This window comes from Sciurus carolinensis, chromosome 17, assembly GCF_902686445.1.
Source record: "Sciurus carolinensis chromosome 17, mSciCar1.2, whole genome shotgun sequence".
Taxonomy (NCBI): Eukaryota; Metazoa; Chordata; class Mammalia; order Rodentia; family Sciuridae; genus Sciurus; species Sciurus carolinensis.
Window position 1 is genome coordinate 787,383 of NC_062229.1, and position 21,312 is coordinate 808,694.

At 64.1% G+C, this 21,312-nt stretch overlaps 1 protein-coding gene across 1 annotated transcript; it reads right to left on the reverse strand.

Annotated features, from left to right (window-relative positions):
* Positions 1-3,145: 3,145 nt before the first annotated feature.
* Atp8b3 (ATPase phospholipid transporting 8B3) lies at positions 3,146-20,434 on the reverse strand. Its single transcript, XM_047532404.1, has 29 exons — positions 20,104-20,434; positions 19,680-19,777; positions 18,277-18,335; positions 17,859-17,950; positions 17,514-17,627; positions 16,717-16,815; positions 16,581-16,642; positions 16,073-16,145; positions 15,928-15,998; positions 15,577-15,659; positions 14,847-15,005; positions 14,421-14,509; positions 13,626-13,816; positions 12,627-12,835; positions 12,425-12,456; positions 12,212-12,350; positions 11,561-11,749; positions 11,380-11,492; positions 10,500-10,664; positions 10,316-10,427; positions 9,451-9,526; positions 9,267-9,378; positions 8,635-9,001; positions 8,304-8,527; positions 6,352-6,435; positions 5,875-6,114; positions 5,636-5,774; positions 5,280-5,407; positions 3,146-4,043 (listed from the first exon to the last, which is right to left on the reverse strand). Exons 3-29 carry the CDS (start codon positions 18,323-18,325, stop codon positions 3,222-3,224), a joined length of 4,233 nt encoding a protein of 1,410 aa, XP_047388360.1. The 5' UTR covers positions 18,326-18,335; positions 19,680-19,777; positions 20,104-20,434; the 3' UTR covers positions 3,146-3,221.
* Between the last annotated feature and the right edge of the window lie 878 nt (positions 20,435-21,312).

Below are 21,312 nucleotides of genomic sequence, written 5' to 3' on the forward strand. Positions count from 1 at the left end.
TTGAACCAAAGATGTGTGTGGAGTGTCCTCTGTCCTTATCGACGCGCTGTGCTCCCAGCTTCTTAGCAACTGATCTCGGTGATGCTTCTAGAACCTTTGGGTGTTGGGGGCAGAAACCCAAAAGTGAAAAGTCCCCATTCCCCACTCGGCAAGTGACCCTGCCCCAGACTCACGCGTGACACACAGACATGCACACATGCACACTGATAGACACGGAACGCAGCCAGCCACTCACTCACACACACACACACACACACACACACACACTGCCTCCTATGCCTCACGGTGGTCCCCGGACACCGCAATGCCCTTCCGGGAGAGCACAGGCTCCCCACAACACCTGGGCCCCCTCACCCCGTTTTACCCCCCTAGTTCCCCTTCGCCAGGACTAGAACTCCCTCCCCAGCCCTGGCCGCCAACACGTCCTGGTCCTTGGAGCGCACAGGCCCAGGGCCTGCAAAAACATTTTCATTTTTCTTAAGATCAGAAGGGAAAAAATGAACTTTTAAGTCAAAGAACATGTTATGCCATGTGAATGTGCCCCTCGCAGGCAGTGAGCTGCCCAGGTCCATGCCCTTCATGGAACACAGTGCCTGGCTGCAGGGGACAATTTCTGGGACTCCTGTGCTGGGCGAGACCCTGCCCTTTCCCTGCCTTCCAGATCCCAGGGCCAGGGCAAGGGACTGCCCGTCTCCCGTTGGAAGGGGAGGCCTTGCCCTTGGGCATTTCTGGTTGTGGACCTTTTAGTCTTGACAGGTCAGGCCAAGGGAAGCCTCCGCAAAGCATCCCTCTCTCTCTCCTCTCTTTCTCCGAAGTGGGGAAGGAGCCCAGAGCCCAGCGCACGGTAGGCAAGCACTCACCCCTGAGCGGCACCCCAGTCCCCGTGAATTGTTTTCAACCATCGCATCACACACACACACACACACACACACACACACACACACACACATATATGCTCACACTGGCTCCTGTGCCCTGCCGGAGCTTGGTCAGCCCCTTTGTCAGGCCTGGACCCCAAATGTCCCCAATACCCACCTGGTCATCCCATACCAAAGATCATTTTCCATGCAGGGAACCTGACCTCCAGCACAATTCCTTCAAGCCTTTGACAATTTCTCTGAAATACCTCAAAATATTTAATGTATAGTTTATGTGATAAAAAAAAATCCTTAGCTAGTTTTTGGAATACGTGACTTGAAGCTTTATACCGTTAAATTATAATTTTGCAGACGATGGCATGTCGTTTCTTTGACCCGTTCCGTGGGAGACGTATTGAATGTCAGGGCAGCGAGGCCGGTGGGCGCGGGAGGGGAGGCGCGGCTGCAGGGGCAGGGGACCAGCGGTCACAGATGCATATCTAGATGAGTCTTTGGGAAGAGGGTGTGCAAGGTGTACCTTTCCCATCTCTGGCTTGTTCTGTTTCTTGGTTTTTGGAGTCATGTCTTATAAGAGTATTTATTATTCTATGTGTTCTGTGTTCAAATGTAATTTAAGAAAAAAAGGAAAAATGAAAAAAAAAAAGACAATGGAGTTTGTTTTGATGCATGGCTAATGTACCCTTTCTTGAGATAATGTGCTAAGTGAGGGGGGCGGGGGGTGCGGCCGGGTTCATGTCCATCGCTGTGTCCATGCCGCCGTCGGTGCTGTTCCGTGCTTCTTTGCTCTGTGTCTCTGTTCCCCTTCCAAGGAGCTGTCCTCCCAGCAGGCAAGGAGCCCAAGGAGAGGAAGGAAGGTCCCGGAGCAAGCAGGGCTCCGTGCCCGGCGCCTCCTCACCCCCAGACCCACGAGTCCCCTGCCTGGCCTGCCGCCTCAAGTGCCCCTGGGCGTCACCACCATCCTGCCCATCCCAACCCCTACCCAGATGGTTTCACTTTACTGGATTTCCCAAGTATCTTGTCACAGGAGAAAGACAATCAAGCAGGTGGAGCCTCGTCACCAGGGTCCGGGAGCCAAGCGCTCCACTTCCCCAGATCCGAATGGCCGCAACGCCCTCACCGGACACTTCAGCCTCCCTGGCCCTGGGTCGAACGGGGGCAGGGGGGCAGCGGTGATGTGGCCCTGTCGGGAGCCCATCCCCTGGCCCGCTTGAGGATCCTGGAGGACAGAAGGCCCCCCAGACCCAGCACCAGGAAAGATGACCCTGGGACCATGTCCCTCTGCCTGTGACTCTGCCTTTACCATGAGGCCAGGGGTCTGGCCACCCCCAGAGCCCTGGAGCTGTGCTCCTGGGCAGGGCTGCAGCGAGGGGCGGCCCACTTGGTAGGAGAGGCCCGGGCAGTGTGGTTTGCCAGAGAGGCTGCCTCCCCTGCAGGACAGAGGCCCCGGCTGCAGGGCTGGGCCTGGGCCTGGGCCTGGTGGGGTAGGGGTGGTGCTCCTGGTCATTTCCCCTCAGCCCAGAGTGGCCACTGGGCTCCTCCTGGTGGTCCCATCAGACCCTCAAGGGCTGGTTTAGGTGGGGTACCTCAGCAGCAGGGGAAGGAGGCCCCAGAAGTTTAAACAGACTGCAAAGGGCAGCTTGCAGGGGAGACCCTGTGGGACCATCCCAAGTCCCCGCTCCCCCAGAGCCAGACAGACAAGTAGCCCCCTGCCCCCCAGGCAACAGGTCTCACAGGTGAAGAACCGTCCTCATCATTGTCAACCATTCTTGTGCTGGGTTTGCTTTGGTTTTTCTTCAATAAATTATTTTCTAGTCACTCACCCGGGTGTGTGTGCTGGCTCACTGCAGGGGCTGGGGGGAGGCAGCGGGAGGGCTGAGGGGCCTGCCTCTCCCTGGCAGCCCTGCTCCTGGGCCCGGGACCCACCCCACAGACCCGCTTCCGGGAGGCCACTGAGATCAGAAAGCAGTCGGCCGAGCCAGACAGGGCCCAGGACCTGGACCTTCCAGGACCTGCTTCGAGGGGTCCAGGGGAGGGCAGCTCACCTGAGGGAGGCGGCCAGGGGCCCGGTGGAGCCCGGGGTCGGCCATGCAGGCAACGCAGACTGGCATCTCCCTGGGGCCCACGGGGCCATTAGCCATTGCTGCTTCCTTCTCCTTCCCAGGGCAATGAGGCTGCCCAGGCCATGTGCCCGGGTAAGGAGGGGAGAGACACAGGCAGCGCTCCTTCGATGCCCAGCAAGACACGCGGAGGAAAGGAGTGGCCCCGGCAGCCCTGGGGTCAGGACCCTGCTTTATTAGAAAATGGAGAGGGTGTGGGGCCCTGTCCTGGGGGTCAGGCCTCCTGCTAGCTGGACGGTCTCTGAGGGGCTGCAAATGGCCCGCTGGGGGCAGGCGAGGGCGGCTCGGCTGCATCGGCGGGCAGCCACTCCATGGGCGAGGGCTGCCTGTCCACCTCCCAGGGCTCCACCTCCATCGGCTGCTCGCTCAGGGACGACTCCTCCGCAGTGGGTGGCAGAGTCTCTGCAGGGGACGCGTGGGTCTTTGAGGGAAGTGGCGCCGTCTCCTCCTTGGCAGGGTGGGCCTCCTTCTGCCAGGCATTTGGCCAGCTCTTCCTGAACGGAGTCCAGGATGGCCGCCCCTCCAGGGACTCTGACTGGCTCTCGGAAGTCCGGTCTGAGGGCCATGACGGAGCCGTGAAGAACTGAGACGGAGTCTCGGGAAATGATCTGCTTTCCTGGGTGGACCCCGGAGGCCTGCTGGTGGGGCTGCGCGGCTTCCTGGTGAGAGTGGAGCGGCTGTCCGAGCCAGACGCAGCGGGCCCCGCGACAGCGCAGGACGAGCTCCCCGTGGTGTAGTGCTGCGTGTCCTCCGAGGACGCCCTCCCCTGGTGCTGGTGACTGCTCCTCTTCAGGACCGAGACCTTCCAGGCGTGAGAGCGTGACTCCTTGCTGCTCGGGGACAGCTCGTCATCGGACGGGGCTGGGGACTCGCAGGCCTCCTCGTTGCTTCTGGGAGATGGGCGCAGAATCGTGCCCTGGGTGATGAGGTCTGCATAGCCCTCCCGGTGGGAGAAGGCGTAGCTGGAGCGCCGGGTGGGGGGCTCCCTGCGTAGGTAAGGCACGGGCTCCACAACAGCCACGTCCTCGGAGGGCATTTCCTCTTCCTGCTGTGGAGCAGAGGGGCTATCAGCCGCCCACACATCATCATGCCTCCCCACAGGGCACTTAGAGCCCTTGGTGTGCAGGCCCTGACCAGGTTCTTCCCTGCCCAAGTAAGCCAACTAGAGTCCTACCTGGAACCTGACTGCACCAGCCAATCAGGGTCCTTCCCTGGACCTGACTCTGCACCAGCCAATCGGGGTCCTTCCCTGGACCTGACTCTGCACCAGCCAATCGGGGTCCTTCCCTGGACCTGACTCTGCACCAGCCAATCGGGGTCCTTCCCTGGACCTGACTCTGCACCAGCCAATCAGGGTCCTTCCCTGGACCTGACTCTGCACCAGCCAATCGGGGTCCTTCCCTGGACCTGACTCTGCACCAGCCAATCGGGGTCCTTCCCTGGACCTGACTCTGCACCAGCCAATCAGGGTCCTTCCCTGGACCTGACTCTGCACCAGTCACTGGGTGCCTTGAGTACTCTCTGGTGGCAGAGCTATAAGAGGGGCCCTGAGATCACCACGTGTCCTGTGTGGTAGCAAGTAGCATGGCCTGTGGCCATGTCCTGGTCCACCATTTCAGCCAGTCCTTGGAGTCCTTTCCCAGTGGCAACTTTCCTTCCAAGTTTTGACTACAGGAACTAGTAAGTAATCCCTTTTTCATTCCAATAACATACACAGGATGTAAAATCAATCATCTCAACCATATTGAAGTGCAGGCCAGTGGCTTGAGTACATGCACAGGGCCGGCAGCCTCCCGGCGCCCATCTCCAGAATGTCCTCCTCTCTGAGTGTCCTCAAACTGCAGCTCTGTCCCTTCAGCACTGACTCGAGTCCCCTCTCAGCCCCACCACACTGCTTCCTGCCTCTGAGCGCCCTGAAAGGATCCCGTGGTGTGTGCCTACGTCCTTGAGCACTGCTGCCCCAGGTCCGCACGTGCTACGGCATGTGCCAGACATCCTTCCTTCCCGTGGCTGGGAACCACTCCCCGTGTGGATGGGACGTGATGTGTGTCCATCCCTACTGATGGACACACAGGCTGCTCTTAAGTGCCCTCTGCTGACACCACTCCAGGTTCTTCCTGTCTCCTGCACCCTGAGCCCTGGATCCGCTGGAGTCCGTGTGTGAAGCCAGGCTGGCCAGGATGTGTGGCCCCCCTGCGGGTCCCCCAGTTCAGGGTCTGGGAATACCAGGAGGGGTTCACAGACCCCAGGCATGTGGGGCACCCCTGCCGCAGCCCAGCCTCACCTTGAGACATGGCTTCCTGAGGGTTTTGTAGATGACACGGAAGGCCAGGACAGGCAGCGTGTTCAAGGACACGTTCAGCAGGATCACCAGCAGGTTTGAGGGGTGGGCCAGCACATTTCGGTCAGCAACTGGGCAGGGTGACAGTCACGGCAGGGCCTCGTGGTGCCCCTACCTCCATCCCCTCCCCGACCCAAGCCACCATGGACAACTGCAGAATTCAGCCCCTTCCTGGGACACTCCGCCAGGTGACTTGTGACCTTCCGCCCCTCACATAGCTGTCATCAGGGACCACCCCATGCCTCGACACCCTCCCAACACTGCGGGCACCCACACTGCCACCCCCACCGGGGACTCACACAGAAACGGGAAGGTCTTCGGGGCCATCTTCCAGAGCCACAAGCTCTGAGTGGCATGCGTCATGACGACGTAGGAACCAAGGCTGAGCAGAATGGTCAGCAGGCACAGCACCGTCCAGTACCTGATGATCAGGATGACCTGGACAAGGAGGGCACAGCTGAGGACCCCGAGTCCCTGGGCCCACCTGGTAAGGCCCCTGAAGCCGGGGCCGGGGGACCAGGGCCCCAGGGCTGCCCACCTCCAGGGTGATGGACAGCAAGCTCGACACGGCCACAATAACGGCAAAGGACTGGTAGTCACTGAAGCTGGAAGGCCCCACCGAGTTGTGGCCGACCCACAGCGTCACGAAGAAGTTGACCAGGGAGGTGGCCGTGCCGTGGGCCACGGCTTGGAAGAACACCCAGTAGTTGAAGAGTTTGTCCTCCTGACCCGCGACATACAGCTCCGGCATCAGCAGGCTCTCCGCAGCGGTCACGTCCTGCGGCGGCAGCTCGTGGGGCGGGGCGGGCAGGAGGCGCCCAGCACAACCCCAGCCGCACCCAGCCAGCGGAGTGAAGGCCAGTCAAGTGGAGCGGGGCGGGGCGGGTCCCACAGAAGAGGGGACTGGCAGAGGGCCCCTCAGAGGGCACCCAGGAGAGGGCTCCTGCGGGGGCAGGCGGAGGCCCGAGACCCGCCCACCTGGACCCCGGCGGGGAGACGGCCAGACCCTGCCCACCTGCTCGAAGAGCCCAATGTAGAGGACCGGCATGGTGGTGTAGAGCAGGTTGAAGAGGGCCAGGAACCAGCCTTCATACAGGGGCTGCGCGGGCCGCACGGGAGAGCAAGGCAGCGTCAGGAGCCCGCGGCCAGGCGCCCGCCAAGCCGGCCGGGCACTTGGGGAGGGGTCCAGGTGAGGTAGGCAGTTGCCTAGGGCCGAGGTCGGTGCTACAACCAGACCAGGACGGGCAGAGAGGCTGGGGAGGGCTGGAGAGTGCCTGGCACGGAAGGACAGCAGCTCTGTCCGGGGGCTCCGTGAAGAGCCGCCATGGCTAGAGAGCAGGAATCTGTAGACTCTTCTCCATTTACAGTGCCTCAGATTCAGGGACTCCCCGTAGGGCACAGAGCAGAAGAGGCCAGATGCCCTCCCGCCACCTGCACGCACTTCAGGGTGAAGCCGGCAGCAAGCACCTTGTGGGCAATGAGAACCAAGCTGCTCGCGCTGGAAAAGTAGCTGCCAATGGGTCCACGGAGGGCCGGGCCGCCTGGCGCTGGGGGAGGGGCAGGCGCATGCAGGCTGGCACTCGTGGGCTCTAGCGAGCACAGAGGCAGAGGAATGGCAGAGAGGGAGGCAACGTGACGGGTAAGACGGGCAGGTGGGTCACAGACACAGGACTGCAGAGAGGACAGCGATCGCAGACGAGAGGAGACAGCAGGTGAGGACGGACAGGTAAGAGACACAGATGCAACGACAGCTCGCATCGATGGCGAAACACAGACAGGTAAGTTGAGAGATGAGCGAGGTGGGGGTTCCCACACCAGCTGGCAGGTGAGCCTTTCCTGGCTCTGCTTCTGAGAGGACAACAGCGCCCCGGGGCACGGGGCCCCCACCACCTCAGATCAGGGTGTCTGACTTCCACTCACTAGTGAGAAACGTGGGGCTCCTTGAGGGGGTGACTGGTCCCAGGGCTGGGAGCAGGGAGCGCAAAAGGACCCCGCCTCCCTGAGGCCAGGAAGCGAGGATGCGCGGAGGCTGGACGCCAGGGGCCCTGTGGGTGGCAGCAGTGCAGAGCAACGCTGATTCCCAAGAGCCCACACCGATGTGGTCAGATGACGAACAAGTGAGTGGAGGACAAGGGGCAGGTCCTCAGACACGCGGGGAAGAGCGCTTCTCCCTGCAGCGCGGTGCGGGATGAGGCTGCGCCGTCCACTGCTGCTATCCGACACAGAACCGGAAATCTTAGCCAGGCAATTAGGCAAGAAAAGGAACAAAAACCACTCACATTTGAAAGCAGAGGCTGAAGCAGGAGGATTGCAAGTTGGGGGCCAGCGGACAAGTGAGCGAGGCCGTCTCAGAATCAAATGGGCCGGGGATGTGGCTCAGTGGTAGAGCACCCAGTCCCCAGGAACACCCACACACACAGGGAAGAAACGGAGGAGAGCCCGCGGGATCAGAGGAGAGATGCAGGAGCCAGCGGCCGCCTCAGAGAGGCTGCGGGCACAACGAGGGCACACGGGGGCCAGCTGCCTTCTGTATACCAGCAGCCAACAAGCCCAACGGATGTAAGAAAGCCGAGCCTCTTAAAAATGAGATCCCTAGACATCAAGAGTCAGACCAACACTGCACACGTATTAAGGGAGCTCCTGTCGCGTTCCCTCTCAGATGCCGGGGACGGGGGACAGGCAGCTCCCGGGCACCTCCTGACACAGAGGGAGAATGGCCACCAGGTCTCTTCTCAGCCCCAGGACAGTGCATCCAGCCTATGCTGGGCATCGGCCACCCGCACCCACTCCTCCGGGCTCCAGGGTTCACCCCTGCTGCCTCCACAGACCCCGGGGAGACAGAGCCCGCTCACCAAGCAATCCTGGACAGGTCAGGGGCACAGCAGTGCTGGACCCTGCACGTCCCCCCGTGACCTCAGGCTGGCCTCCCAGGACGAGCGCCCCACAGGCTGCCGCAGGGAGGCCCACCTGGGCAGTGAAGCCGTTGTAGAAGGAGAACCAGATCTGCACCATCATGCTGGCCACGGTCTTGTAGAAGAAGTAGCGCAGGAACTTGCAGACGCGCATGTAGGACCAGCGTCCATGCACCAGCAGCAGCCGCTGCAGGAAGCTGAACTGAGCCAGCGCGTAGTCACTATTCTGCACCGCCTGCATGCCCTCCTGACCCGTCAGCCCCACACCAATGTCCGCAGCTGCAGGGCACGTGCGCTCAGTCAGCCCACAGCTGCCCTGCCCAGCTGCCCAGCCCCACCCAGCCTGCTGCCTGGACCTGCCCCCCGGCCCCTTGCCCACCACCCACTCTTTATCATGTTGACATCGTTGGCGCCGTCCCCGATGGCCAGGGTCACCACCTGATGGTACTTCTTGACCAGCGCCACTACCAGGGCCTTCTGCTTAGGCGTCACCCGGCAGCAGATGACCGTCTGGCACCGGGTGGCCAGGTCCACGAAGGCCCGCTCCCGCCGCACCTCAGGGCTCTCTTGGGTCTTGGTGGTGCTGGACTGGGCAGGCACCAGAGAGGGCCCAAAGCTGTGCCGCATGAGCGACATCCGCCTGGCCTGCAGGAAGTCCCTCCTCAGCTGGTTGGACTCCGGGCTGTTCTCGTCCACCACCACGTTTTGGACCAGAGCCCGGGGCTCTTTGCGCAAGGACAGCAGCAGCTTGTCCTGGCAGACAGGGAGGAGGGTGCATCTGTCTGGCCGACCCCTGGCTCCATGCACGACCTGGCCAGCAGGCCTCCCAGGCCTCCTCCTCCCTGAGCCTCCTGTGCCGCCCCCCGGGCTGGGCCTCTTCTGGCCTCCTCAACGCCGACTCTACGTTCTGACAGTCTCCCCTGGGAGCTCCGTGGGGTGCCCAGCACCAGCCCGCAGCTCCCCCAGGGTCCTTCCCCATACCAAGGGCCCCCGTTGCCCACCCCAAGTGAACACTGACCAGGAAGTCCCCATTAATGACCATGGCCAGTTTGACCTGTGACGTGAACTTCAGGTAGCCCTTGTTGGTCTGCTTGTTGTTGTTGGTCTCCCAGTAGGTCTCCAGGACGTGGCTGGGGGCAACGGGGTCAGCTGGGCGTCCCGCCTGCCCGGCAGCCCCCGCCCCGCCCCGCCGCGCCGCTCACTTTATCTCCCGCTCTTCCAGGATGAGCATGTTCTCCGACAGCAGCTGGCAGGCAAAGCCGATGTTCACCGCCGTCTCTGCGGAGCAGCCCTGCTCAGCGCCTCGGTGCACCCACCCGCCACGCCCCGGGCACGCGTCCCCTCCGCGGGGAGTGGCTCAGAGCAGGGCTGTCACCCGGACCAGCCAAGGAGAGCCAGCTCTGAGACTCTCCACTGGCTGGGCTGGGCGGTCAGAGCGGGAGGAGTGGGAGGCGGGGGCCAGGCACTGCGCACCGGGACACACCGCGCTTTTAGGGACCTCGCAAGTTTCATCTCTTAAAACCACTGGGAAAAGTGAGCGTGATTCCGCCTGGATATTTGTCTTTCTATGCCCCTCGCAGGTCAGCCTCAGCGTCTGTGTCCCCCCCCCGCAGGTCAGCCTCAGCGTCCCCCCCACAGGTCAGCCTCAGCGTCTGTGTGCAGGCCCAGAGGAAGGATCCCCAAAGGCACAGGAAACCTCGTGCAGCCTGTGGGCGCCAGCCCTGTCCTTTGAGAGCCAGGCGGAGACCCAGAGACTCACAGGCTGCCTATGTGGCTGGGCACCTCCAGGCAGATGTCTCCAGCTCTCTGACCACTGCTGCACCCAGCTCTACGCACGGGTGCTGAGGGCCCCACCTTGCAGCGTTCCTGTGAGGACAAGACCCTCAACACACGCTCAGCAGGGTGCTGGACCCTGGGCGGCCCCTCAGAGTCCCACACTTTTAACCGTGGTTTCTCCCTTTCCCAGGGACAATCTGGAGGGGGCACTCCAAACAGGGGGCCAGGTGGACAGCGGGATGCCGGACGAGGCATGAGAGGGTGCTGGATGCAGGAGGGGCGGGGACCCACCTTGCTTGTCCCCTGTGAGCACCCAGATCTTGATGTTCCCTCTCCTGAGACACCTGATGGTGTCTGGGACGCCATCCTGCAGCCGGTCCTCGATGGCCGTGACCCCCAGCAGCTGGTGGAGAGCGGGGTCAGGGAGCAGGCTGCGCGGGGCCCAGCCCAGAGGCCAGCCCCGTGCAGGGCCCACCTCCAGCTTCTGCTCCATCTGCTCGTACGCGTCCTGCAGGGCCTGTGCCCGGTTCTCCAGCAGGAGGCAGGCCTGCTGGTGCTGGACCTGCCACTTCTGATAGGCCTCCTCGCCCACCTCCTTGTAGGCCAGACACAGCGTCCGCAGGGTCTCCTTCGCAAAGGTCTAGGGCAGCGGGCGCCGTCACTGCCCTGCCGAGTCCAGGTTTCCCCAGCCCCTCCCTCTGGGAAGCTCTGCCAGAGGGACGGGCCCAGCACACACTCACTGGAGGGTGGCCCCAAGGAAGCTGCCCGCGGGGCTCCCTGCTGCCCCACACCTGCCCAGGCTTCCCTCCCCAGTGGTGGCTCCAGCTGTGGAGGGCTTCGTCGGTTCCAAGGGGCGAGGGACACCTCCTGCCAAGCTCCTTGGCTCTGACTGCTACTACGAGAGACTGGTCACCTAACTCTCCCCACTGCCCCCGGATGCAGATCGGGGCTGGGCCAGAGGAAGAGGCCTTCAGGGTCCCTGACTCTGCGAGGCCACAGCTGACCACAAGGACCAAGAGATGGTGAGTGACAAAGCGTGGAGAGGAATTCCAGGCCAAGGCCCACAGTGCCCAGGTGTGGGGAACACCCAGGGCAGAAACCAAGGCGGAGGAGGCCAGCAGGGGAGCTGAGCCTCACCCACAAAGGAAGGACTGGAGTCCAGGCCAAAGCCCAGCCCGCCCTGCGGCACCATGTGAATTCCAGAGCGGCATCTGGGTGGGCACCTTGGAGCGCAGCCCCTCCCGACTCCCGGCGGGGGGAGAATGGTTCCCGCAGGGCAACCTGCCTGACCGCACCGCCCCAAGGGCCGCAGCCCTCTACACGCTTTCTTCGCCTTCCCGGCCGCGGGGACTCACGAGCAGCACTTCCTCTGTGGCCATCTCCACGTCGCCCCTCTTGTGCAAGCGTTCTAGGATGACCGTGTCCGCGCCTTTGGTGTAGAGGCGGATGGAGCCCTCCGGGTTCCGGACTGCGGGGGGAGAGGCCTGCTGCCCACAGTGCTCCCTCCCGGGGCACCCGGCGGGGCCCGGCGCTCACCCAGCACGGACATCCGCTTGCGCACGCTGTTGAAGTCCATCATGGCCAGGACCTGGTAGACGCGGGCCTCCCCGAGCTCCAGCAGCGTCACGCTGTCCTGGGTGCGCGACAGGAACACGAAGCCGAAGCTGCGGGCTGCGTGGACCAGCGCCTCCTCATCAGGAGAGGCCGCCTGGTACACCAGCTGGTCTGGCGGGAAGGGGGCGGCAGGCAGTGAGGGCTCCCGGGCCTCGTGGTGTCCCCAGGTCCACCCTAGAGGGGACGCCAGTGGGTTAGGGCTTGCAAACGTGGGTGGGACAACAGTGCCTGGTCCTGGGCAAGCTCTAAGCCCAGGGGAGGGGGGCACTTGGGTGGGGCCTGCGGGACCGCCCGCTGCACGCCAGGTTCCTGAGGCTCAGCCCCCAGGCCCCAGCTCCTCATCCTCCGCGAGGGAGCCCCTCCTCTGACCCCAGCGCTCAGCGGCCTTGTCTGGCCCCAGGCCTGGGCAGCCTTGAGGAGATGCCTGGGACCTGGACTGAGCTCACTGCAGGCACAGGGACGGAGTCTGGAGGCTGGACAGGGCTAGGCTAAGGCCAAGGAAGCTCGGCGGCACCTCAGGAGCCCCTAGGGCCCCTCGCTGGAGGGGGGTGAGGCTGGGGGCCCCCAACTCACTGTCCTTCTGGTGGACCATCACTGTGTGGCAGATGGCCAGCAGGCGCCAGAACTCGCGCACCGCAGGGTCCCGCCCCTCCTGAACCAGGCCCAGGAGCTCCTCGTTGTGGAAAGGGTACTTCCACCCGTGAGGCTTCTCCTGGGGGGGGGACGGCTGAGTGGGGGCAGGCCACGGCCCCCGCCCCGTCCCGGCAGCCCGCAGGCGGGGCTCACCTGCGCGGAGGTCCCAGACTTGGTCTCTGGACCTGGGGAGAGACCCTGCTTTAGAGCTCCACACCCTGCCCGCCCGCCTCCTGACCTCCAGGGTCGCCGCATGCGGCCGGAGAAGCCAGGCGGTCTGGAGCAGTGTGGCCACGGATGGGGATTCGGGCTCGTCGCAGGGCCCGCAGTGGCCCTGGTCCTCAGCGGGGCCCACCGTAGATGCGGCCGGCGATGCAGCACTTCTTGAAGATCATGGTGTTCTGCGTGAGCGTGCCGGTCTTGTCCGAGAAGATGTACTGCACCTGGCCCAGCTGGTCATTGAGGCTGGTGCTGCGGGCCTTGGCTGGCATGTCCTGCGGTGCGTGGTACATCTGCATGTCCCAGTTGATGAAGATGCTGTTCCCCAGGTAGATGAACTCGGCCCTGCAGGCACACAGAATGCACGCCAGTCAGCCACAGCGGGCTGCCTGTGCCCCTGGGCGGGGCTGGGCAGGGGCTGGGGCTGGGCTGGGGCTGGGGCTGGGCAGGGGCTGGGCAGGGGCTGGGGCTGGGCAGGGGCTGGGGCTGGGCTGGGGCAGGGGCAGGGGCTGGGCAGGGGCTGGGGCTGGGCAGGGGCAGGGGCTGGGCAGGGGCTGGGCAGGGGCTGGGGCTGGGTAGGGGCAGGGGCTGGGCAGGGGCTGGGGCTGGGCTGGGGCTGGGCAGGGGCTGGGGCTGGGCAGGGGCTGGGCGGGGGCTGGGGCTGGGGCTGGGCAGGGGCAGGGGCTGGGCTGGGGCAGGGGCTGGGCTGGGGCAGGGGCAGGGGCTGGGTGGGGGCTGGGCTGGGCAGGGGCTGGGCGGGGGCTGGGCGGGGGCAGGGGCTGGGCGGGGGCTGGGCGGGGGCAGGGGCTGGGCGGGGGCTGGGCGGGGGCAGGGGCTGGGCAGGGACTGGGCGGGGGCTGGGGCTGGGGCTGGGCTGGGGCATGGGCAGGGGCTGGGCTGGGCAGGGGCTTGGGCTGGGTAGGGGCAGGGGCTGGGCTGGGCGGGGGCTGGGGCTGGGCTGGGGCATGGGCAGGGGCTGGGCAGGGGCATGGGCAGGGGCTGGGTAGGGGGCAGGGGCTGGGCTGGGTGGGGGCTGGGGCTGGGCAGGGGCATGGGCAGGGGCTGGGCAGGGGCATGGGCAGGGGCTGGGGCTGGGCAGGAGCAGGGGCTGGGCTGGGCTGGGGTTAGGACCCACAGGATGAACATGGCCATGGGCACCATGACACTGAGCAGGATGAGGAAGCTCCAGAAGTTGAAGAAGGTCTCCAGGAACAAGCCCCGCGTGTGCATGGCCCAGAGGTAGTAGTGCTTCTCTCTGAAATCTCTCACCTTCAAACTGAAGCCCAGGGCCAAGGTCACAGAGACCACCACCAGGGACAGGAAGATCTGCAGGGCAGAGCCAAGAGCGAGGACCCCGTGAAAGGACAAGGAGGGAGAGGGGGCTGGAAGGTTCCGGGAGGGCAACATTCAGGGTCTTTCCAGTTTCTGTTTCTGATTTTGTTTTTCTAATTACAGTGACTTTTAAAAACAGTGAGGATGATGGATAAAACATTGAGAATGGTCACATTCCAGCATAGGGTGGGCGAGCAGTTTGTCACTTCCCACAGGTTTGGAAAGGTCAGGGTCAAATTCTATAACACTTGGTAGGCTAGAACTCTGCCTCTGAGCTACAGCCGAAGCTCTTTCCATTTGATTTTGAGACAGGGTCTTGCTCAGCTGCCCAGGCTGGCCTTGAACTTGTGATCCTCCTGATTCAGCCTCCCCAGAGGCGGAGACGACAGCCTCCCTGCCAGGCTTTAAACGTTTCTTAAAAACTATTATTTCAACAAAACAGTCTCTGGCCCAAAGATCTGCCCATTGGATCAAGTGGCAGGCTTCGGAGGAAGGGGACCTGGGCCAGGAAGGTGACAGCAGGGCTTCTGCTAGTGAGCCCGGCCCTCCACCTGCCCTTTCTCAATGTCCCCTGCAAGGGCTCTTGGTGGCAGCTCACCAGGACCACCAGCCTGTTCATGAGAAGGTCTAGCTTGGTTCTCTTCAAATGGATCTTGCCGCAGTTCTTCATGATCTTGGTGTCAAAACCTGCAGGGTTCGTGCCTGTCCATCCACCTGTCCTCCCCCCACCCACCCCCACCCGTTTCCCCCTCTACTGGGCACTGAACTCGGGTGCTCTCCACTGAGCTACACCGCAGCCCTTTTCATTCTTTATTTTGAGCCAGGGTCTGGCTAAGTTGCTGGGCTGGCCTGGAGCCTGGCTCCTCTGGGCTCCTCTCTCATGCAAACCCCCACCCCCCGCAACCCCACCGATCCTCCTGCCAGGTGCTGGTTCCGTGTGCTCAGCCTGTGAACCCTGGCCCATCAGCCGCTCCGACCCCCGGGGCGTCCGCGGCGAGGCCCGAGCTCCGCGCGGAGCCCCTACCGGCATAGATGACGAGGCCATAGCAGGTGTCTGTGTTGCGGACCCTGCAGCCGCGGAGGAGAAGGTTGCCGACGTCCAGGGGATGCCTCTGGCCGTTCCACTCCAGGACCCCCACGAACTGGTGCATTCGGCTGTTGGGCTCCTCACACAGCACGGTACCTGTGGCCGCCTGGTGGTCATGGGGTGCCGGGCAAGTACTGGGCCCTGGGGCCAGGCGCTGGCCCGGCCCCCGTGGCCCCTGCCCCCGCCCCAAGCGGGGCCAGGAAATGTTCCTACCCCCCTGAGCCTGTCCCCATGGGGTCAACAGGGGTCAGGCGTGCAAGGCCCGTTTTGGCCTGTCTGGACAGTCCACAGAGGGGGGGCCGACCTTTCACTTTCACCGCCAGCAGGAACACTGGCCTTTGCAGTGAGATAGGGAACAGCTGGACCGCCCCCTCCAGGCCTCTGCCCAGCCACCGCAGCCACACCCGGCACATGGAGAACCTTCCGGGGCCTGCCCGTGGGCCCCCGCCCCTGCCAATGGCCTGCTCAGGCCTCACGGGACCCTCACGGGACCACCGGCAGTCTGCGCCGCTGCTCTTGTGAGCGTGGGAGGAAAGCAGCTGGCGTGATCACAGGGCAGGGGGACCGAGTCCTAGGCGGAGGGCAGCCCTGACCGGCCTGTGAGAAGCCACTGGCGGCTGCCGACTCAGGGGACAGCCGTCTGGCTGGCCAGGCACCCTGCTCTCACCTTGGAAGGCCGCCATCTTCCTCGTGCTGGTCAGTTCATTATGGGTGACCGGCAGGGCCTGTCTGAACTTCAAGTTGGTCTCCCTGGCAACAGAAAGGTGGCAACACATGGGGCCCTGGCGGGGAGCCTCCCCACAGGATCTGAAGCGCGTTGCTGCTGGGCCCTGCTCCTGGCAGGAGAGGCCCAGCCAGGGCCGCAGGCCCCGCCCAGGGCAGGGCTGCACCCAGGCAGCCCACAGGCTGCTGCACAGGAGGTGGTCCCTTTTCCCTGGGCACCGCAGCCCGGTGCCATGTTCCCCTGCAGGAGCCTGGAAGGCACCTCCGCTAGGCCTGCAATGCGGGGGGTTCTCACCCGTCGATGTCCACGGTCTCCACGTAGCACAGGCTGCTGGGCTCCGTGCTGGCCAGCAGGAGCAGGTCGGCCTGTGGAGGAGGGAGAGGATGTGGCAGCGGTGGCGGCCGCCCTCCGGGCTGGGCAGGCAGGCCAGGCGGCTCACCGGGACGATGCTGTCCTTGCTGAGGCACACCACGTCCCCCACACACAGGTCCTTCCACTTCCGCCAGGAGAACCTGCAGGGCGGGAGGCGGGAGAGGCCAGGGCAGCTGGGACCGAGGTGGACACTCGCTCCTTGCAGCCCTCGGCAGGCAGTGTGGCTCGGGCTGCCGCCCCAGGCCTCCCCTGACCTCCCTGGCCTCCCACAGTCCTTGCGCCTGTCCAGTGGCCCAGGGCCTATGTCCAAAAGCTGGTCAGCATGGCCTGATCCTGCCCTTCATCTCAACTGCAGACATGGCGGGAGCAGACGAACAGGTCTTGGTCCTCTGTCCCCACCCCAGGGCTGACCTCTGGCCTGGTAGATGGCAGACCTGGGTCCTGACCGGACTCGCCCAGGAGGCGCAGGAGCACCCAGGTGCCAGCCAGCTGCAGACACCTGCCCTGCATGGCCAGGCCCTGGTTCCGGGAGCCGCTGGCTCTGGCGTGTCCCTAAGCCACCGCTGCAGCCTCACCTCTTTCCCGTCAGGATCTGGCAGGGCCTGTTGTTGATGGCTTTGTCACTCCTGTGCCGCCCCTGGGCCCACAGGGAGGGTCAGCTAGGTCTCCCGCACGGTCCCTCCCCAGGCGGCTCCCCCGGACCTCACTTACAATGTCATCCATGAGGTCACGGGAGGCTCGAATGACGAGGAGACAGACCAGTGGGGCAAAGAGGGAGAACCAGGGCAGCGTGGAAATCTCAGGGATGCCCTGCACGGAGGAGCGGGTCGCACGGCAGGTCAGCTGGGCCCCTGAGCACGGCCCCCCGGAGCCTCAGCCCCAGCACCCCTACCTCCTGCAACCCGTTCCTCCTGGTCCTTCAGGTCTGAGCTCATCCCCACTCCTCCAAGGGCCCCCGACCCCCCACCAGGTCCTGAGTCACTTGCAGACAGAGGTCAAGGTCACTGCTGGGTCCCTCTACCCTGTGCCCAGCCTAGAAGCTGCACACACAAGCTGCTCAATTCATGCCTAAGCACCCAATGGATGGTCGCAGGGCCTCTGGCCTTAGCTAGACCAGAAACAAGATGCTGGATGGGCGGGCTGGTGGGGACAGTGCCCACGGCTGGGACAGGAGGCTCCGGCTGAATGCCTGCCCTGTGCTGACCGACCATCCCTGCTGGCGGGTCCTGAGGACCCATCTGCACTTCCTTCCTGGTTCTTTGCGGTCGGCTTTGCCGGCCAGGCCCAGGGAGTCAGCGAGAGCCAGTGAGGTTGGAGGACGTGTGCGTCCACCTTCATGCAGCACAGTGAGCACCTCCTGTGTTCCAGGGCCGCCGGGACCCAGCAAAGGGCAAGGAGGACGTCAACAGGAGCCCCCAACGGGTGGCCAGGGAGGGTTTCCCAGGAGACGTGGATGCTTTTGCCTGCAGGCAAGGACGTGGCCCGGGCAAGGCAGCCCTGACTCCCACCTGCAAGACGATGATCAGGAGGAAGTAGAGGTTGGACACGCGGCGGAACTGCTCGTAGAGGTTCAGCGGCAGGAAGGAGAAGACGTTGTACTTGGCCGTGTGGATGACGTTGGTCTGCAACGGGAGCCGCCAGCAGGCTCATGGGGTGCTGCCCAGCCGGGGACCCCAGCTGCCCTGCCCAGCCTGCACAGGTCCCTGGCCACCCGGGCACGAGCAGACCAAGTGCCAGCTGGAGTTGAGCCTCCAGGTGTCCCGGGCAGCCCACGGGCACCGAGCTTCGGGCTGTGCATCAAGTGACGGACATCGTCCCTGGCGGGGCAGGCCCTGGCGGGTGGCGGGGCCCACCTTGTACTTGTCCCTGTGCCAGCACAGGCAGGACTTCTGCTTGAACTGCTTGTAGTAGCCCCAGTCGTTGGCTTTCACCTCCCAGGTGAACGCTGCAGGGACAGGAGCTGAGGGCGCGGCAGCGGGGCGGAGGGTCCCCGGGGCCTGGGCGGCTCGTAAACAAACGGAGGCACCTCTGGGGAGCAACCCAGTTCCCACAGTGCTTGCGGGCGCTGGCCCAGGGGTCCCAGGAGCAGCTTGCCCTCCCGAGCCACCTCCACTCAGAAGGGGCCTGGAGACTCGCTGACGTCCCTTGCGAGCCCACGAGACGGGGTAAGCTGAGGCTCCGCGAGGCAGGAACCTGGGACCCTGTGCCCGGCTCGGCTGGTCTCAAACCCTGAGTCCACCGTTCAACCCCTCCCTCCACCGGGAAATGCACCTGTGTGTGCCTCATTCTTCGGGTCTCCTTTGCGGCGATCACTGCCCATGTTGGTGGGGCTGTCAGGGAGAAGAGCCCGAGGACAAGCTCACGTCTGTGTCCCTGGCCTGGGCTGGATGCTGCCCGTTTCTGGGCCCTCAAGGAGTTCGGGGCCTAGGGGTTCACCCCCCAAACTCACCCCCACAAGTAGCCACCACCCTGGGCTCAGAGATCCAGTCACCAAACCTTTCCCACGTGCACCAGTCTCCCCGGCCCCCACCCCTGCTGCAGCCAGGCTGAGGGACGAGGAGGGGTTCCACTCCACTGCCCGGATGCTGTCCCTGCCCCTCTCCCTGGGGCCCAGGCCAGGTGCTCAGTCCATGTTTGTTGACGAACCAAATGGGGCCCAGGGTCAGGTCATACTTCCCACAGTGGGGTCTGGCCTTGGGGAGCCTGGGCAGGGTCCAGCCAGGTGCAGCTGCCCTGGAAGGGCGGGTGCCGTCTGCCGCTAGCTGGGAACCCTCCTGCTAACAGGCTCAGGAATTTGAGTCTGGCTTTTCACCAGGAGCCCCAGTCCAGCTGCTAGGAGGCCACGCAAGTCACCCCTATACAGCAGCTCCTCCCTGACAGCTCCCCAAATAATCCCCACCCCACAGAGCGAACCCAGGGGTGGAGGCCCACCCCAAGCCTGTGGCACCAAACCCCACCAGAGCCCCATTCCGCAGGGGGCAGCCTCCTCACCCCGCTGGCCTCACTCTGTACATCAGTGACCGTGCAGGCTGGGCCCTGCGCCTCCTTGGAGCTGGCCCTCTGTCCAGGGTGTCCCCCATCCCAGCTCCGATCACCTGTGTCCTCTACTCTCTCCCTTTCTGCTGAACCCTGCACCTCCCTGGAGCTGGGATCACAGGCATCTGAGTCATCAGTGTCCCCAGGGCCTGGTGGGGCAGGGCCTGGCTCAGGGCCAGCACTGGCCTTCCCTGGAACCTGAGCAGGACCAGTGTCCATTCACCAAATGAGGGAAAGTGAGGCTGAGGTGAAGCGGGGCTTGGCAGTGGGAAGATCCAGTGTGTGGGCACTGGGTTTGGAGGAGACTCAGATGGCCAGAATCCCCCAAAGTTTACCTGGGGACAGGAGGACACAGCGCTGGCCTGCTCCCACCCCACTCGCAGCTAACCAGAGCCCCAGTAACCCAAGTCCCAGGCACTTGCCCGGCGGCAGCAGTGCAGGTTTCAAAGGCCCAGAGCTCCGCCCGGGCCAGGGAACTCTGTCCAGTGGGCACCAGGCTCTCTGGTACCCAGTCCCAGGGTCCTATGCACGAACCTCTAGGGGGCGCCCTGTAACCGGAAGCTGCAACCCAAGCCAAAACTCAGAGAAGGCGCGCAGGCGCCCAAGGACGCACAGCAGTGGGAGCACTCGCCGCTCACCTGCGCGGGCCGGCCGGGCGGGGCCGGGCTGCTTAGGGCGGGCCTCTGGGCATCCAGGCTGTGGACTTGGTGGAGCTGTTAGTCCGGTGCCAACGGGTCTGAAACGGGCGGCACGGGATCAGGGCGGGGCCAGGGAGAAGGCGGGGCCTAGCCGAGATCAGCCAGGGGCGGGGAGGAGCCTCGGGGGCGGGGCCAGACCGCGGGCGGGGCCTCCGGGAACGGAGAGGCGGGGCCGGGAGGGAGGGGCGGGGCGACCACGCCTGTACCCCGCTACTCGGGAGGCTGAGGCCGGAGCATCGCGAGTTTAAAGCCAGCCTCAGCCACTGGGCGCGGCCCTAAGCAACTGAGACCCTGTCTCAAAAATTTTAAATTTAAATTTATTAAAAAAGAAAACCGCACAGCAGCGGGAGCACTCGCCGCTCACCTGCGCGGGCCTTGCGGGCTGGATGATGAGTGGGCGGCGCCTTATCCCGCAGGGAGGGATAGACAAGATCTTTAAGGCAGGTCGGGGCGGTTAGAGTCGGGTCCCGCGGGCCGGGCCGTGTGCAGGGCTGGGAGTGGAAGGACACAGCCATCGCAGGTGCGTGCAGGCGCCTGAGTCGCGTCCGGGGTTCCTGCAGGTTAGAGCACCTCCCATCGCGCAGCCTGCCGGCCGCGGGACCCCATGGTGTCCGAGTAGGCGCCGCCAGAGGACGGTCCTTCCGAAGAGGTCCCTTGAGGGTGCGGGTGGGGCTGGGGTAGGGAGCATCCAGCTGGAGTTCAGGTGAGGCCAGGGGAGGGTGTGGGGAAGGGGGGACAGAAGGGACACCCCTGAGGGCTTCCTGAGCTGGGGTCCAAGGCAGGGTCTGCGGGAGGATCGCGCTCCCCTTTTAATGTCTCGCTTTCAGGAACTCTCTGAGACCTGGAAATCAGGGGCACCAGACTGGGCTCACTGCCTGCCCCTGCCCATCCAGCCCTCACCCACAGACCAGGGCGACTGTGTGCATCAGACTGTCCCCCAGTGTCACCTACAGGCAGATGCCAGCTGAGTGAGTGGGGAATACACGGGCCCCCCTCCCTCCTGCAAGTGGCAGGTCCCCGAGGCTCCCAGGGAGCACACTTGCCTTTGGAGACCAAGTGCAGCTTGCTCGACTCCTCGGGGTGCCAGGGCACAGCTCCTCTCATTCACTAATGCCACAGCACTTGGCCAGTACCCGACCAGTGGCCATGAGAAAGACCAACGCGTTTTTCAAGTACCCTTTAGAAAAGTCTAGGGAGAGCTATGGGGTTGACCTCCCCACCCTCCGCAGGGGGGTCATCGCAGTGAGGACAAAGCACTTCCCAAACATAGATCAGGTGAGGCCCCCAGGGCCACAGCTCAGTTTGGCAGGCAAGAGGAGCTGGCCCTAACTACCAGCTGGCTTGAGGGCCAGCCTCTGGAGCTCCCCAACTGCCCACACCCTCCCTGGGGCAGCGGGTGTGCCCTGGGGAGAGGGAGTTGGCAACACACAGACGCGGGCTTCTGTGAATACATCGGCACCTTTTATTAGAAAATGCCTTGCTTATAGAGGTGGGGGAGAGTCAACTTGGTCACGAGATCAGCCCCCAAGGGTGGAGATGGCCTGACTTAACCAAGGACACCTGCAGGGCGGCA

What these genes read in the sequence shown, in the direction of transcription:
- Atp8b3 (XM_047532404.1), bottom strand. Translation starts at nt 18,325, where the DNA reads ATGGGCAGTGATCGCCGCAAAGGAGACCCGAAGAATGAGGCACACACA. An exon ending in CCCATGGCCATGTTCATCCT is followed by an intron (nt 12,836 to 13,625) that starts GTGGGTCCTAAC and finishes GTGTGCCTGCAG; the next exon opens with GGCCGAGTTCATCTACCTGG. An exon ending in CGATGTCAACATGATAAAGA is followed by an intron (nt 8,528 to 8,634) that starts GTGGGTGGTGGG and finishes CGTGCCCTGCAG; the next exon opens with CTGCGGACATTGGTGTGGGG.